The sequence below is a fragment of the Leptonychotes weddellii genome, chromosome 4 (genome assembly GCF_054177405.1).
Source record: "Leptonychotes weddellii isolate Sample4059 chromosome 4, ASM5417740v2, whole genome shotgun sequence".
Lineage (NCBI taxonomy): Eukaryota > Metazoa > Chordata > Mammalia > Carnivora > Phocidae > Leptonychotes > Leptonychotes weddellii.
In genome coordinates this window covers 14712052-14730632 of record NC_138372.1, presented here as the reverse complement: position 1 = coordinate 14730632, position 18581 = coordinate 14712052, and the positions used below count along the sequence as shown (strand labels likewise).

Genomic DNA, 18581 nt, shown 5'->3' with positions numbered 1-18581 from the left:
ACCATCTAAGGGGTCCCCAAGTCCTGTTGATTTTCTCTCATTGATAAACTTGAATTCAGCTTTCCTGCATCCTCATTGTTACTAAACTGGTTTAGGACGTCCTCCACTAGGATTGCTGCCAAGATGTTTTGCTGGCCTAAAATCACAGCAAGTCCTGTCATAGCTGCTTAGCATGTCATACCAAACATTTTGGAACTAGTCCCTTGTCTTCCACTTCAGCCACTTTGGTGTTCTTGTGTCACACAGTTCTAGAAAAAGTACCCATTGGGATTCATCGTTGTTTTATTGCCACAGTGTTGTTGTGTATTTTACGGACATATGCCCAGGAGTAGAAGTATTGAAGCAAAATGTTGGTGTCATTTAATATTTTGAGACATTTTCACGTTTTTCCAAAAGGGTGTGTTTAGTCATTCCTCCCGTTGCCAGTGACTACACAGTGGCTCTCACCTTACCTTAGTTCATCATTGGGAACTTTTTACTGATTGGGGTAAGAGAAAACATCTTTCATGACTGTTTTAAGTTTGCGTTCCTCTGGATTTGAGTGTTTTCCCCGTGTTTGTTAACTAGTCTTGTAAGAAAGTTTAGAGGAAGAGAGACAACCACTTTTAAGAATTAGGTCTGACAGGGCGCCTGGGTGGTTCAGTTGTTGAGCATCTGCCTTCGGCTTAGGTCATGATCCCAGTGTCCTGGGATCGAGCCCCTCATTGGGCTCCCTGCTCCGTGGGAAGCCTGTTTCTTCCTCTCCCTCTCCCCCTGCTTGTGTTCCCTCTCTCGCTGTGTTTCTGTCAAATAAATAAATAAAATCTTAAAAAAAAAAAAAAAAGGAAGAATGATTTTTTAAAATTTATTTTTTAAGATCAGGAAGACAGGATGCTTAAGCAGAACACTAAGAACAATTCTTTACTTTGGAATATGTAGTGCATTCCATAGTTCAAAATCTTAAAAGTATAAAAGGTGATGGTGGGGTAATAAAGAAATAATGGAAATTATTGGGCCCTAGAATGCTGGCAATTGTGTTTGTACATGTTCTCTGAAATTAACTGCTGGCTAGGTAATTTAACTGTAGCTAGCAGATACAGAGCCAAACCTCCTTAGATGTAGGGTGTTTTCCATTTTATACTATATCCTCCTATTTAAATAAACATGTGTACCACACCCATTTTTAAACACTGTTTTTGTACCTTGTCTTTCCAGCTAATGCCGTTGTTACATATCATAACATAAAAAGATTCCTCCATCATCTTTTCCCTTGACTGTAGAGTGGTTTCTGTTGTTTGGTTATATTATTTATCAGTTTATTATTGATGGACATTGATGTTTCCAGTCTTTCACTACTATCCATAATGCTTTAGTGGCTAAGCTTCTGAAACATACAGAATGTAGAGATCTAATAATGTCCTTTGTAGCAAAAGAAAATCCAAGCTGTGTACTGCAGCCAGTTGTCTCTTTAGTCTTTTTTAATCTGAAAGGATCATTCAGTCTTTCTTTATTTCATGACATTGACATTTTTGAAGTGTAGAAAGCTCATCAGGGTGGGTTTGTCTGATGCCACCTCATGATTAGATTGAGGCTGTTTACATTGGCAGGAACGTCACAGAAGTGATGCAGTGCTCTTAGAAGGTCATACCAGCAGGGACCCACCACTGTACCTTTGATCTTCTGGTGAAGGGGTGTTGGCCAGCTTTCTCCACTGAAAGTTACTATTTTTCCTTTAGTAATTAATAAACATCCTATGCTAAGATACTTTGAGACTATGTAGGTATTTCATTACTCCCCTATACTCTGACTCTACAAACTTGCCTATAAAGCATCCATTGATGATTCTTGTTTGATTCTTGTATTAATCTGATGGATGCCAAATGGTGGTTTTCTAATTTTCTTTACTTGTACTTTGACAGTTGACTTTTTTCTATAAGGAAGGAATTTCCCATCCCTCATCCATCCATTTCAGTATGGATTCCTGTTTATTCAGTAGATCATAATTCTATCATTAATTTCCTTCTCATTGTTCCTGATTTTGCCACAGGGAGTCCCTCTCAAGCTGTCCTTTTAACACGTCCCCATCATTCTTTGAGTACATTATTCTTACTTTTGGGCATAGCAAGATGTTCCATGTTCATCTTGTATTCTGTCCAGCCTTGGAACCAGCTGTTTCTCCCAGGAGCCCTGGGTTTTTTGAGTGGGGGAATACTTAGAAATCAAGACCTGGTTGCTAGGAGTGCTCATGTGATTGCTTATAGACCCTCAGCTGACAAAAGGCCATCTACTTTGCCTGCCCAATTAAATTTAAATTTTAGACAACAAATATGTATATTTCTTAATAGCAATCTTTTTTTTTTTTTTTTAAATCAGAGAGAGAGAGAGTGAGCACAAGCAGGAGGAGTGGCAGGCAGAGAGAGAAGCAGGCTCCCCGCTAAGCAAGGAGCCCGATGCGGGGCTTGATCCAAGAACCTTAGGATCATGACCTGAGCCAAAGGCAGCCACTTAACGGGCTGAGCCACCCAGGCGTCCTGAGCAATCTTTTTTTTTTTTTTTTAAGGTTTTATTTATTTATTCATGAGAGAGAGAGAAGGAGCCAGGGAGAGGGCAGAGGCAGAGGGAGAAGCAGACTCCCCGCAGACCAGGGAGCCCAATGTGGGACTCGATCCCAGGACCTGAGCTAAAGGCAGACGCTTAACTGACTGAGCCACCCAGGCGCCCTATAACAAACATTTTTTAATAGAAATATATCATTTAGGGCGCCTGGGTGGCTCAGTTGGTTAAGCGGCTGCCTTCGGCTCAGGTCATGATCCTGGAGTCCCGGGATCGAGTCCTGCATCGGGCTCCCTGCTCAGCAGGGAGTCTGCTTCTCCCTCTGACCCTCCCCCCTCTCATGCTCTCTCTCTCTCATTCTCTGTCTCAAATAAATAAATAAAATCTTAAAAAAAAAAAAGAAATATCTCATTTATCTGAAATTCAAGTAACTACTGTTCTCTGGTTTATCTGGCAACCCTAATCTACCTACAAGTTTAGGCTTTTGTCTGTTATTCCTGATGCAGAACTGCAGGCTTCATTTTCTTCTTCCTCCCTTTCTTATTTGTAACTTTCCAAACCTTGGTTTCCTTTATCCCCACTATATTTACTTATTTGTTTAAATATAGAATATAAGGAAAGTAGTTTTTTAGAATTGTTATGAAAAGGAAGTCATTAAGATTTGGAATTTGTACTTTTTATCCTTAGCCTGAGGACACTACTAAATGAGCTTGCTACTGACTGGGTTCAGGTTACTTGGGTTAGTTCCTCACCCCCCTTCCCTTCGTTGTGGATATGTTATTTAATTGAAATGTGTTTGTGTTGGATTTAGGGCCCTCCCATCCTTACTTGTGAGTGTGTGTGTGTGTGTGTGTGTGTGTGTGTCACATTGACAGAGGCCCCCCAGTTCAGCAGTGTATGGAACGGTATATTCAGAAAAGTGTCACATACCCGTCCAGTTTTTACTCTAAACCCTCTCCTGTTCTGAAGGTAACCACTTTTATTGGTCTCTGGCTTAGCCTTTTGGTTTCTTTTTGTTCGAATGAGCAGATACATGTATAGACAAGAAATAGCATACTATAGATACTGTTTTGCGTGTTGCTTTCTTACTGATACATCCTGGAACTGACTCCACATCCATCCATAAAGGTTTGTCCTGTGATTTTCCTGTTACAGTTGCATAGTACTCCGTTGTGCCTAGGTACCATGTCCCCTGTTGAGTCATTTGGCTTTCCAGGATTTCACAGTTATAATCAGTGCTGTAATGACTAACCGAGGTGTTATTTGTGCAGATATATCTGCACTCTTAAAGATGTATCTTCACAGTGAATCATCAGAAATTAATTGGTGGATGGGTTAGCCTGGTGATGGGTATTAAAGAGGGCACGTACTGAATGGAGCACTGGGTGTTATACGCAAACAATGAGTCGTAGAACACTACATCAAAAACTAATGATGTATGGTGATTAACATAACAAAATAAAAATGTTAAAAAAATATTACTTGGTTAAAAAAAATGAATTGGTGGGTGACAAGGAAGCTGTATGTGTAGTTTTGTTTGTTTGTTTGTTTTTAAGATTTATTTATTTGACAGAGACACAGCGAGAGAGGGAACACAAGCAGGGGGAGTGGGAGAGGGAGAAGCAGGCTTCCCGCGGAGCAGGGAGCCCGACACGGGGAGCTGGACGCGGGGAGCCGGACGCAGGGCTTGACCCCGGGACCCTGGGATCATGACCTGAGCCAAAGGCAGACGCTTAATGACTGAGCCACCCAGGCGCCCCTGTATGTGTAGTTTTGTTAGAGATTGCAAAGTCCTCTCCCTGAAAGCCCTACTACCAGTTTGAACTCTCTCTGCAGTAAATGAGTTGTTTCCCCACAGCCTTAAAGTGAGCGTGGTTTTATATCTTCTTAGTTCTCCTAATTTTGTAGTTGAGAAATAGATGAAATAATGTTATATCATTATAGTTTTAATCTGCATTTTTCTTATGGAACTCTGGCATTTCTTAATCAAACAATAATTTTTTTGTAGACGAAACTGCAAAGGAAATCCGAATTGCTTGGTTGGTATTGGTGAGCATATTTGGTTAGGAGAAATAGATGAAAATAGTTTCCATAACATTGATGATCCCAACTGTGAGAGGAGAAAAAAGGTAAGCCATCCTTTTTTAAGTGATCGCTATGGGAGTATTCCTCTGGGTTTTTGTTGTTTTGTTTTGCATCTGTGATCAGAAACTATTACTGATTTGGGGAAACCCATGCAGCTTGAAGATAAGCAGTGGAACTTAAACTGCTTGAATTGGAACAGTTCTTAATGGTATTGCTTTAAATCAGGTGGCCATGTAATCCAGCAAGCCTTTAGATGATAGTTGTAGTTTAAATGCTGATTCTTTGTTGGCTTTCATATTGTTCGTTTTATTTTGAACTCGTTTTTAAAAACGTCTCTTTAAAGCAAGTGGTAAGTCAAGGAACCAAGCTCCCATAGTGATACTATCATGCTTTCTTGGGCTTGTATTTTTATATATTATAAGTATAACCAATATTTCACTTTTTTTTAAAACACACATTAAGATTTTCTAACCGAAAAGCCTGGCATTCACAAAATAGTCAGCTATATAGATATTTTGTGTATTAAGAAGAATGATTCTTTGTAAGTTCAGGAATCCTCAATCTTTGGAAAAAGTTGCAGCCAATTCCCCCTTCTTCATTTCTCCTTAATCTATAGGATAGAAAGGAACTTTTGTGGAAGTTGTATTTTGTCATTCTCCTCAATGTGGACAGTTTAGGACTAGAGCAAATGAAAACCCTATGTACAGAGGTTCAGAACGGATCTGGCCTGGAGCCCGCCGCTTTAATCCGCCGCTTTAATTTTAGATGTAAGTGGCCAGAGAAGGCAGGCTATTAGACGGGGGATGTGCTGTCCTAAGTCTTTCCCACTCCTGTAGCCAACTGAGATGGGGCTGTCATGAAATTATGTCCTCCCCACGGCCAAGAGAGCCGTACGTGGTTATGCCGTGTTGGTTGGGGTGGTGGTAATGAATTTTTTATCTGAAATTTAAAAAATAATTGCTCTTATAATTTTTGTGTGTACAGGGAAATTGATTTTGTAATTGTAAATTTTGTATTTTTGTAGAACTCATTTGTGGGCCTCACTAACCTTGGCGCTACTTGTTACGTCAACACGTTTCTTCAAGTGTGGTTTCTCAACCTGGAGCTGCGGCAGGCGCTGTACTTGTGTCCGAGTACCTGTAGTGACTACATGATGGGAGATGGTATCCCAGAAGAGAAAGGTTAGTGGGGTGGGTGTGGGGCCCACTCCCTGCACAGCAGATTGCCAGCTAGAACACTTAGCAAATGCAAGAGACTAACTCCTAAGGGCTTGTTATGTGCCGGGCATGTTGGGAGGTTCTTCGTAAACGTTGTCAGCGTTCAAAATCGTTTTCCCTTTTTTCTGTAAATTTATTATTTATGCACCAAAATGGCTCATATTCAAGTGAAGGAAATCCATTTGATTATTCTTATATAGCTTACAGCTACAATTTCTTTATGTAATACGCCGTGATTGTAGTTCATTAATTTGTAGTGATTGATAAAAATCAGTCAGTAAAGCAGACAAGGCTACTCTTTTCCCTAGTTTGAGAGACTTAATACTTCATTGTGACCACAGATAGTCTTTTGTTCTGATTCCCAAATACGCCGACTTCGTTGATAGCCTCTAAAATTAAGGTTAAATTCACTAACCTTGGCAAAATCAATCACCGATAGCAGCTCCACTCATTTAGAGTATTTTTAGACCAAATCGGTTTCAAACTGTTTCTACTGGAATTACTTAGTTTATTTCATGCACAGTGTGTGGATTATTATTCCTGATTGATACTACTTTTTATTTATAGATTATTCTCTTTAAGATGGAACTTTTCATGGAACAAACCAGATTTTTCTCTTTCTCAAAGGTGGGGGATGGAGGGCAGTGAATGTCTGAGGTTACATAGGTTTGAGAACTCTAAGTTGGGAACTTTGACTCTTGCTCCCATCTATAAATCCTTTGCTGTGTGTTTTTTGGGTTTTTGTTTTTGTTTTTGTTTTCAAAAAAGGAAACATCAAATTTAATTTAAAGGAAAAAAATCAGAAATTATCTGAGAAGACAACAGAAAAAATCAATTCCTGAAAAAAAGAGTTCTGCATCTTGGTGATCACATTTATTGAAAGGGTTGGAAAAAAATTAAAATGCCCTTTAGCTTAAGAATTTTTTTTTTTTTAAAGATTTTATTTATTCGACAGAGAGACACAGCGAGGGAGGGAACACAAGCAGGGGGAGTGGGAGAGGGAGAAGCAAGGCTCCCTGCTGAGCAGGGAGCCTGATGCCGGGGCTTGATCCCAGGACCCTGGGATCATGACCTGAACCGAAGGCAGATGCTTAACCGACTGAGCCACCCAGATGCCCCTAGCTTAAGAATTTTTGAGTTATCCGCAAATCAACTCATTTCAGGAGTGGAAGAATCCTTGGTCACTTCTCAATATCAAAATTGACGCAGGTTTCTCTTTTGAATATCTTCTACATTTAAAGAGGCAATCATACAAAAGCTCCTATATTCCATATATGATAAATTCTTTGTTTCAGCCAACTCTTAATGGAGGGTCAACTAGTACAACACCATCTCCCCGGACAAAAAGCATTGGAATATTCCGTTTTGTTGATTTATATATCTCTTCATATGTTTCCTCATCAATTTCTATAGTAATCACAGTTTCTCCCACATCTCCCAATAATCATATTTAAATGCTGATCATAAGCATGTAATCTGCCTCGAAGCTCTCTGTCATTTCTCATTTTCACATAAATTTGCTCATCCAGGCTGAGCCTGATGAGATCCAGGGGATCTTCTACAGTCTTGGTAGTTTGTTGCTGGTCCACGTCATCCACCATGTTTCAAACCTTGCACCCTTTCCCCCTTTGCTGTGTTTTATATGATCTGGGTTGGACACATGCTCATGTCTTTGACTCTGAGAGGGAATAGATAGAGGATTCATAAGTACCACATCTTCTGGCAGCTCTGTAGACAACAGGTAATGCTTTAGAGTCTTGGTCCTTGTTAATAGTAATCTTTGCTTCAAAACACAGTGCTTAAGGGGCACCTGGCTGGCTCAGTTGGTAGGGCATGCGATTCTTGATCTCAAGGTCATGAGTTAGAGCCCCATGTTGGGCGTGGAGCCTACTTAAAATAAAGAAAACCCACCGGGCTTAAAAAAATTTTTTTCCTACTCCCCTTTAACAAATTCTTAAGATTATTTCCCCAAAACTTTATAGTTCTGAATATTTAAATCTAGATTAATAGTATATTAAGTGTTTAAAGTAATATTGTATGTAAAGGAGGATTAATGTAAAATGGATCCTTTTTGATTTTTAGCATTATTTTGCTAAAGTATAAATTTACTAGTGAGATGACAGCTTGATAACAAGTGAAAACTAAATTTCTTTTATAAAGAAATTTTTATAAAATGATGTATCATGGCCTCTTGGGTATTGTGGCTTTAACGTGATCTTCAAAAAATGTTTTTTGTGTTTTTTTTTTAATTTCTATGAATTTTTATATTTTACCGAAGTTGTTCCTCACCTTGTTCTGAGAGTGTACATTTTTGCTGCTATTTTAATAGGCATGGTAAAAGTGGAGTGCAAAGGCTTTATGTTGGATATGATGAGATCTGAGTTCTGCTCCCAGTTCAATCATTCCCATATGTTACAGATAGGAAAGCCAGGGGCACCTGGGTGGTGTAGTTGGTTAAGCTTCCGACTCTTGTTTTGCTCAGGTTGTGATCTCAGGGTCATGAGATCAAGCCCCATGTCAGGTTTCAAGCTTAGCGTGAAGTCTGCTTGAGATTCTCTCCCCCGTCCCTCTACCCCTCCTGCTCACGCTCCCTCTCTCTAAAATAAAACTTTTTTTTTTTAAAAGTAAGCCAGCAGAGGGGAAGTTATTTTATTATATTTTTATAATTTTAAGAGAGAGCATGCCTGAGAGCAGGAAGAGGAACAGAAGGAAAGACTCTCAAGCGGACTCCACGCTAAGTGCAGAGCCAGTTGTGGGGCTTGATCTTAACGACCCCAAGATTATGACCTGAGCCAAAATCAAGAGTTGCATCATCAACCAACTGAGCCACTCAGGTGCCCCAGAGGAGTTATTTTGGAGTTCTAAGTATGAAGTATCTAACCTGTAAGATAGAAGAGTTGGAGTAGACATAAACTTACTTGAATAGCTTTTAATGGCCTGCAAAGCCTTTACACCCCAGGAAGATTTTTACATTTATTTTATAAAATGAAATGTTGCCTTCCTGAAAGTCACAGTTGGTAGTAAAGAGATAAACCATTCCGAGTCCAAATAGGAGACGGAAATGACACAATAATTTGAACAGAAAGAATAGGGAATTATTATTTTATTCATTCATTTATTATTATTATTATTATTTTAGATTTTATTTATTTATTTGACAGAGAGAGACACAGCGAGAGAGGAACACAAGCAGGGGGAGTGGGAGAGGGAGAAGCAGGCTTCCCGCAGAGCGGGGAGCCAGACGCGGGGCTTGACCCTGGGACCCTGGGATCATGACCTGAGCTGAAGGCAGATACTTAACGACTGAGCCACCCAGGCGCCCTTATGTTTTTTTTCTTGGTTTTTTTTTTATGGTGAGAACATTTAGATTTAGCCAGCCAGTTGAATGTATGCCACCTTCTCTCCATCAGGCCTGATCAGGTTGTTGACCTTGGCCATGTCACTGTCGTAGAGCTTCGTCACAGCCCCTTTGATCTGGTGCGTGTTGGCCTTGATATCCACAGTGAACACAAGTGTGTTGTTGTCTTCTGTTTTCTTCATGGCTGACTCAGTAGTCACGGGGAACTTGATGATGGCATAGTGATCAAGCTTGTTTCTCCTGGGTGTGCTCTTTCGAGGATATTTGGGCTGCCTCCGGAGACGTAGTGTCTTGGGTTGTTGGAATGTAGGTGACATGCGGATCTTTTTTTTTTTGTGACTGGACGCCTTTCAGCACCACTTTCTTGGCCTTCAAAGCTTTTGCTTTGGCTTCGGCTTTGGGAGGGGCAGGGGCTTCCTTCTTAGCCTTTTAGTGCCATCTTTGTGAAAGGATAGTATATTAAGGTTTTTTTTTTTATTGTTAAGTAGTCTCTGCACCCACTGTGGGGAATGAACCCCAAGATGGAGTCACATGCTCTACCGACTGAGCCAGCCAAGTGCCCTGAGTTGTTTTTATATCCTACAAGACAGACTTTATTTTTTTATTTTTAAAACATACATATACTACTGGAGTAGTTTTTGGAAGGGATTTTTTTTAAGTTGAATTATAGTTGACAGTGTATTAGTTTCAGGTGTACAGCATAGTGATTTGACAATTATATGTTATGAAATGCTCACCAAGAAGAGGGAATTATTAACAGGAAATTAGAATGGGGGGGAGTGGTTAGTAAGAATTAAAGAAGACTTGAAAAAATACAGGACTAGCAGATGTAGGGAGCAGCCACTACCCCCAAGCCAAAAAAGAACCCCCAAGGAGGACTCTTCACCCCCATTGCTCGGGCCTGAAATTTGGACCTCTGGAGAATGCCCTGTGTGGGCTCACTAGATCTTGGAGGTGCTGAGCTGCTTCCTCAATAGGGGATCCCTACTTGAAACTATCTACAGGGAAATCCTGGGCCTCAGAAACCCCTATTAAGTCACCTGAGAGGATGCCTAAGAGGTCATTGTCATGGTGGTCATTCAAGAGGAAGTGCCTCACCAGAGGCCGCCTACTTTGGCCGCTACCAGAGGAGGCGCTGCAGGAAGCTAGCTGCTGGATGCTGTTGGCTGCCGGAGCCTGGAGGGGCAGGCACAACTGAACCCTCCAGTGCCCTCTGCTGGCAAGACTTCATCTTGCGCAGCTTGGTAAAGGAGAGATGTTGACGTAGCTGATCCATGTTATCAGTGGGCAAAGCAGGGTAGTGACTGGCACAGAAGATAACGCTCAAGTCTTTTGGGGCTCTTGAGATCCACATTTCCTATTTAAAATACCTTCCCAACTCAATAAAACTTGCCACTCTAAAATTCTAGGATTTTAAAATATATCGTTATATTCATTCAAGTTTGAATCCTGTAACTTAATTTATGGCAAGTTTACATTAATGAGATTATATTAAAATATTTGGCCATCTTATATGAATGGTAAATATAGTCTGTGGTTTTTATATTGCACTGAACATTTCAGTGTGATTTGACACTAGAAAACTATAGTCATGGTTGCTGTTGTGATGCACATATAACTCTTGCCTTTGGGGGATGTATATGGATAGCCGTGGCTGCCTCATTACTTCCAAAACAAATATGATTACTAATTTATTTCTACTAAAGTTTTAGAACTGTAAGATGACACTAATACGCTGTAAATGTACGGGTGCTTAGTGATGTTCTCGTGTAAAGAAGTACATATTTTAAAAGTAGCAGTTTTCTAAAAACAACATATGTTTTTCAATAGATTATGAGCCTCAAACAATTTGTGAACATCTTCAGTATTTGTTTGCCTTGTTGCAAAACAGTAATAGGCGATACATTGATCCATCGGGATTTGTTAAAGCCTTGGGTTTGGACACAGGGCAACAGCAGGTAAGAACGCCTAAATTCTGTGAATTTTTTTTAAAGGATTTATTTATTTATTTGAGAGAGAGAGAGAGCACAGTGAGGGGGTGAGAGGCAGAGGGAAAAGGAGAGAGCGAGAATCCTCAGACTGCCCACTGAGAGTGGAGCTGATTCAGAGCCCAGTTTCAGGGCCCTGAGATCATGACCTAAGCCGAAATCAAGGGCCGGATGCTTAACAGACTTAGCTACCCAGGTGCCCCAGAACCTTTAAGTTTTTTAATTTTTTTTAATTTTTTATTTATTTATTTTTTATTTATTTGACAGAGAGAGACACAGCGAGAGAGGGAACACAAGCAGGGGGAGTGGGAGAGGGAGAAGTAGGCTTCCTGCAGAGCAGGGAGCCCGATGCGGGGCTCGATCCCAGGACCCTGGGATCATGACTGGAGCCGAAGGCAGACGCTTAAAGACTGAGCCACCCAGGCGCCCCCCTTTAAGTTTTTTTAAATATAAAAAGGCACCCAAATGTCCTTTAGAATGTTTGTAGGAGGAAGTGAAGTGAAATGCTTTCTAAAAATTAACTTTTTTCTATTTTGAATTAGAGCATTTATTGAACTGTCCAGCATATTACACATTTTCCTTGATCCCATTTCTGAAAACTCATATGTGGGTACAAACTGATTCAACATAGCTCTAGTCCTTATTTGAAAATGCTAAGTTCGAAATAGAGTTTCTGGAACATTTCACTTATTGCTGTTTGTATCAGAAGTTGAAAAGCAAGGTACGATTTTTCTTTCTATTAACCCAAACTTGTGTTGTAGGATGCCCAAGAATTTTCAAAACTCTTTATGTCTCTATTGGAAGACACTTTGTCTAAACAAAAGAATCCAGATGTGCGGAACATTGTCCAACAGCAGTTCTGTGGAGAATATGCTTATGTAACCGTGTAAGTGTGTTTCAGCTTTCCCACCGTGCATTGTCTTCTAAGACTGTTACTTAGCATGTTATCTGATTTTCAGTTCAGTTCCAAGTTACAGCTTTCATGGGCCATCACAGGGCAAGTAATATTTATAGTAATTCATTTCCATGGCAACGTGTAAACAGCTGACGTGGTAAATGCAGTTGAACCCCTTCAGATGTTGAGAGCTGTGTGTGGTTGAGCGCTCACTGTATACTTTATGGCTGTGGTGTGAGCTCAGAGAGGGAGATTGGAGCCGGTGGAATATTGAGAGTGAATGTAAAATGCCTCTTGAAATTTTTCCTAATCATAAACTACAGGCCTCACCAATCACTTTGTTTTTTATTTTTAATATATAGTGTAAATAATTTCCATGAAAGAAAACCAAGGTAATGTTTCTTTCCATAGTTCTAGAGTGTAATAAAATGGAACTGGATTGTTTTCCCACTCTGACCTTAATTTTATCGCTCTGTTTTATTATAGTTGCAATCAGTGTGGCAGAGAGTCTAAGCTTTTATCAAAGTTTTATGAACTGGAGTTAAATATCCAAGGCCACAAGCAATTAACAGATTGCATCTCAGAATTTTTGAAGGTATTCGAATTTTGGCGTATATGTTGTTTCTACTCATTAACCATTAAATACTATTCTGAGTAGTTTTTTGGTTTAATGGGTAAATTCATTATTAGCCTTTTCCACATATGACATGTCTCTGTTTCTGTAATGATCTGGAAGAAACTGTAAATTTTAAAGTGCTGAAGCAGGCTGTGTGTTGAAGGGCTCCTTCAGTTACTTTACATGTAAAGTTACGTGTTAAAACTTGGATGATTAGGGGTGGTAGAGTGTTTAAGGAAATCTAAGCTCTACTATCATCCGGTTAAACTGCCTTTTCATTTAAGGAGAACTACCAGGTGTGGAATGAAATTTTTTTTCAAACATCACTGGTCATTCTTCAGCCCTTCTACTCTGTATTTCTTCTTGTATGTAGAGCATGTGGAGGGAGGGGAGTGGCTCCCTTTCGTTCTGAGTTGAGAAAGCTGCTCAGGGAAACCTTTGTTACCAAGTGGGAACAAGCACATGGCATAATAGATGAGCTTATCCTATAGTTCCCTTTCTTAAAATATTTTTGTACCTTTCTTCCTTTCTTAGCACAACTGTTAGCCTGCTTCAAATACTCATTTACTGAATTCATTCACCTAGATATTGTTTGAGTGTTTACTGTGTTTACACACCGATTCAGTGGTTGGGGATAACCCTAGTGGGTGGAAACCGAGAACTTTTGCCTTGTAATGTTAGTGGTGTGGGGACTGGGGATGACAGTGAAATATGTAGTGTGTCACCTAGAATAAGTACTATGGAGAAAAATAAACCTGGGAAGGGGGATGGAGAATGTGGTAGGGATGAAAGTGGGTCTGGTTGCAGTTAGAAATAAAATGATGGAAGGTGAAGGAGTGAGCCATGGAGGAAATGGGAGGAAGTGCAGAGCTTGAGAAAAGAATGTGCCTGGTAGTTTGAGGGACAGCAAGGTCAGTGTGGCTGAAGTGGATAAGCAAGGGGAGAAAGATGTTGTAGAGTAACTGAGAATCATACCGATGGAGCCTGGTGGGCCTTGGCCAGAGGCTTGACTTTGAGTGCAGTGAGATGCCATCAGGGGATGGTAAGCATAGAATTATGATCTGTTTGAACAGGACGGTTCTGGGTGCTGTCTTGAGAGTTGGCTGAGGTTGGGCCTGGGCAGGCAAAGGAGTTGATGCTGGCTTCGACAAAGGGTCATCTGAAGAGGTGATAAGTAGTGTTTGGATTTTCAGTGTATTTTCCAAGTAGAGCTGATACAGTTTGCTGACTGGACATGGAGAGAAGGGGAGGAGTCAAGGATTACTAAGGTTTGGCCTGAGCGCCAGGCAGGGATAGGGTTGCCAAAATTGCTCTGGGAAGGGATGTGGGAGGAATAGGCTTGGGAGAGGGATTGGGAGTTTGCTTTGGGGTGTGTTAGATTTGAGACATTTGGTTCAGGGTTTTGGGGGCAGGATAAAATCAGGGTTGAGAGAGACGAGGACCAAGGACACTGAGCCTTTGGACATTCAGACACAGGAAACCAGGGAGGTTAGGGGGAGCTGGCAATGGACGCTGGAGGGGAGGATTGGCAAGTGAATTAAGAAGACATAACAGGAAAAATCTAAGAAACCACTAAGCCATACCACTGAATTTCCCGAGATCTTTTAGCTTTATCTCTTCAGCTTGATTCAGCAATTTTAACTGTGTATGTGCGTGTCTGTGTATGATTTTGTATATATGTAGTTTCGTATTCTGGTGCCCTATGTAATTTCCACCATTTTTCACAGTTCTTAAATTAATTTTGTTGCATCAAAGTACGTATGATTTTTTTTTTTTTTTCTGTACAACCTACTTCCTTAGAATTCCCAGAAGTGGGATTATCAGGACAAAGCATTTTTGAGAAGTACTTAAAAAAACATACATTTTGGAAAGAGGCACAACAATTTTAAATCATTGTATGCAAATTAATATTACTGCTCAGTAATGCCTTTTATCTTATGTGTCCTTCATTACTTAGAGTGACTTGATCTTCAGCAGGTTGGGGGGGCTGTTACTTAAAATGAAATTATGCTTTACATCAGAGATTTGATGACTTTTTAAAAATCTTTCCATCTTCTAATTTTTTTAAAGTAATGTCTTATTTCTGATCAGGAAGAAAAATTAGAAGGAGACAATCGATACTTTTGTGAAAACTGTCAAAGTAAACAGAATGCCACAAGGAAGATCAGACTCCTGAGCCTTCCCTGTACCCTGAACTTACAGCTGATGCGTTTTGTTTTTGACAGGTAAATATGTATGAGTAGCAGTGTTTGTTGCTCATTGTGGCCTAATGTGTACAGATTTTACCATAGACAGATAAAGTAACGGAATGCCGAAACTCTAGATTGTGTAGGTGGGACTTGCCATTTTGAAATGCCAATAATACCTGGTTTTATCACAAAATTCTTAAGGAAGCCAGCCATATCTGAGTGAGAACTAGAAAAGTAGGGAATCCTTATTTTTATTCTATTAATTATTAAACACTGCAAAGGAAAACAAACATACAGGTAAGAACTGAATTATCTTGATGTTCTGTATTTTTGAATAAGAACTTTGTAAATTTCTACTTATTACACTCTTCCACCCCACCCGACCCCCATGGGAATATATCTTTGATTTTATAATTAAGATAAAGGCAATGTTTGCACATGCACATTACCTTTATGAAGCAGGAGCATCTGTGGCTCTCTTGTGATTATATTAAAACTTCCGAAAATTAGTTTGGAATCAACACTTAAAATTCATACCTTTAACCTATTCTTTTCCACCAATTATAAGACAGCATTATGTTGACTTCTAATCATACAAGTTTTTGAGCAAGATTGCTGAGTGAAACCTACCTAGGTACCATTGAGTTTATTAAAATAGCTGGTAGAGCTTATACATTGTTTTATGATTGTTTTAAATATAATTAGCTTTCCTCTTGGTTAGGCAAACTGGACATAAGAAAAAGCTGAATACCTACATTGGCTTCTCAGAAATTTTGGATATGGAGCCTTATGTGGAACATAAAGGTAATATTTTTACCGAGCAGTGATAATTATAATGCCCAGAGACTGTAACTTGTGATCAGCTTGTGATGAATACAGGATAGCATTTTATAAGTATTCTTTGCTAACCTCTGTCTGGGAACAAAGGCTTTTTAGGCGAGCTGAGATGTTACTTCCATTTTCAATGAGTAAGTACACCACAGAGGTTAGATGGTTCATCAGTATCTACAAAAGAATAAAAAGGGGAGAAAGTATTTTACTGTCTGAACCCACACTTGGTCCCTTAGTGTCAATATAATTCCTCATAAAATTCTGAGCTGCCTCCATTCATGTTTTTTTTAACTTTATCAAAAACTTCGGGTGGCATAATCCCAATATTTATGCTGTAATTCTCCCTATCTGTGATGACTGATGAGTTCTAGGATGCTGCGACAAAGTATCAAGAAGAAATAATTTACTGTCTTTTCCTTTTGGCCCTTTTGTTTCTCTTGCCCTGACTGGAAGGACTGCTTCCCTTCCTTTCCCAGATTGATCTTACTATTTGTTAAATTTTTAATATAGAAATTATATCATAATTTTTATCTCTTTCTATAAAAAGCTTCTGGAGGTGACTTACAATAGAAACAATCCCTAAAAACCTTTGGAAGAAACAATTGGGGAGGTTGGGGAACGATGTTAAGTGTTTAAGCTTTTAAAATGTGTGATGCTCTGTCAGTGCTGTGGTTTGAAATTTTCACTCGGTGGAGGAGGAAACAGCTGGAGACTTTGCTCCTGGACTTGGCTATTACTATAGTTGATTGAATGAATAAACTGTAGTTCACTTGTGTAGGGATTTGTTTCCTGCCTACTTTGTTCAGGTAATTGTTTGAAGTTAAGAGATGTCTGATAGCTTAGCGATGTCTCAGGGGACAGAAACTTAGATATAAAATTAGCACTTCCCTTGACTCCAGTGTATGATTTTGAATAGTTTTTATTATTGTTACTAAACTTATTGTGTATTTGTCCAATTGGAACTGTGGGAAAATAAGATGATTATGAAGTAGACTTGGTAGGTTATAAAACCTGTAGAAATAATTTAAATTTAGTGTTTGCTGACTAAATGTAATAAACTTTTATTTATATTTTTATTTTTAAATAATTTTTTAAAAGATTTTATTTGTTTTTAGAGAGAGAGAGAGAGCTTGTAATGGGTGGGAGAGGCAGAGGGAGAGGGAGAGACATGGGGTTCATTCCCAAGACCCTGAGATCATGACCTGAGCCAAAATCAAGAGTCAGACGCTCAACTGACTGAGCCACCCAGGCCCCCTAAGATTTTATTTTTAACTAATCTCTACACCCAGTATAGGGCGGAGCGTGCGATTCTTGATCTCAGGGTCATAAGTTTGAGCCCCACACTGGGTGTGGAGCCTACTTAAAAAAAAAAAACAAAACCAAAACCACAAAAGGGGCACCTGGGTGGTTGGTCAGTTGAGTGTCTGCCTTCGGCTCAGGTCATGATCCCAGGATCCTGGGATAGAGCCCCGCATCGGGCTCCCTGCTCAGGGTGGGGTCTGCTTCTGCCTCTCCCTCTGGCCCTCCCCTTGGCTCATTCTCTCTCTCTCTTCTATCTCACTCTGTCTCTCAAATAAATAAATAATATCCTAAAAAATAAAAAACAAAAACACAAACCACCTGTAATTCTATCACCCAGGCCACCAGTATTTGTATTTTCCTATATTCTAGCTGATACGTATCTGTACACACATATCCACATAAAAAGCTGAGAGAAGATAGATCTAAAAGATGCTCTTTTTTTAAAAAAGGAGAATTCACTTGTTTCTTTAAATAGTGCACCTCCGATCTACGTAGATCTGTAAACTAAGGGATTCCTGTTCTTGAACCTTTAGCACCTGACTCTCTTAACTGAACTTTTGCTGTATTTTGGGGGGAATTTTGTTATTTTAAGTTTTTGGCAGGGGATTTTAATATTCCTGTAGGTCACGTTGAGATTTGGGGACTGAATAAAATTCATAGAATTTCAGAAGAAACCAATTATATTTAAATATAGTTAGCAAAACATTAAGACAACATTATGATCCAAATAATATAGGTGCACATTAAAGAACAGGTTCCACTGGCTGTTCAAAACTACCAGAATTTTGAAGTTGATAGTATAATGAGTGGATGAGTATAAATTTAGGTGAACAGTCGTGTTGTGATAGGAAAATTTTTGTGTTGTCTCTTGGTAATGCAGTCATGGTTACTGCTTCTACTTGTGTGGTTTATCGTGATGATTTAATTTAGGGAATACTATAAGGAACATGTATTGTCGGCGATTTTTCCTCCTCGTCTGCTTCAGTGGTCTTGTCTTCACCCTCCCACAGCCATCCACGGCAGGCAGAACCTCCCTTTTCCTGCCACTGTCTGCACCATACATGTCGCTTTATCCACTAATCCTTCCTTTTAATATAGAGTCCAAAATACAAACCTGTGTGGGTTGCAGAATTCTCACAAAGTGGACATCTACATGAGCAACATCCAGCTCAAGAAATAAAACTTTCCCATGGCTCCAAAGTCTCTTTTGTGCCCCTCCCAGTAACAACCCCTTTGCCCCCCCGCCCCATATCATAGGCACTAATCTGGCTTTTATGGCAGTCACTTCCTTAATTTTTATTAATTAATTTTTATTTATTTATTTTAAAATTTTAAATTTTTTTTAAAAAAGATTTTATTTATTTATTTGACAGAGACACAGTGAGAGAATGAGCACAAGCAGGGGGAGTGGGAGAAGCAGGCTTCCCACAGAGCAGGGAGCCCGATGCGGGGCTCGATCCCAGGACCCTGGGATCATGACCTGAGCCGAAGGCAGATGCTTAATGACTGAGCTACCCAGGCGCCCCCCCCATGACGAAGTCTTGCAGTGTCTCTGTCCTTTGCTCCTT

General features: G+C 39.8%; 1 protein-coding gene and 1 pseudogene across 4 annotated transcripts in view; one reads left to right on the top strand and one right to left on the bottom strand.

Annotated features, from left to right (window-relative positions):
• The window catches only part of USP48 (ubiquitin specific peptidase 48), a 95300-nt gene that overhangs the window by 23977 nt on the left and 52742 nt on the right, over positions 1-18581 (top strand). For all 4 annotated transcript variants that reach the window (XM_081817686.1, XM_081817685.1, XM_081817684.1 and 1 more), the window contains exons 2-8: positions 4541-4661; positions 5642-5798; positions 11023-11150; positions 11942-12066; positions 12562-12670; positions 14783-14916; positions 15602-15684. In XM_081817686.1, coding sequence (XP_081673812.1) covers positions 4541-4661; positions 5642-5798; positions 11023-11150; positions 11942-12066; positions 12562-12670; positions 14783-14916; positions 15602-15684 — 857 coding nt within the window. The remainder of the gene's footprint in view (positions 1-4540; positions 4662-5641; positions 5799-11022; positions 11151-11941; positions 12067-12561; positions 12671-14782; positions 14917-15601; positions 15685-18581) is intronic.
• Positions 7125-7435, bottom strand: LOC102746515 (U6 snRNA-associated Sm-like protein LSm3 pseudogene; annotated as a pseudogene).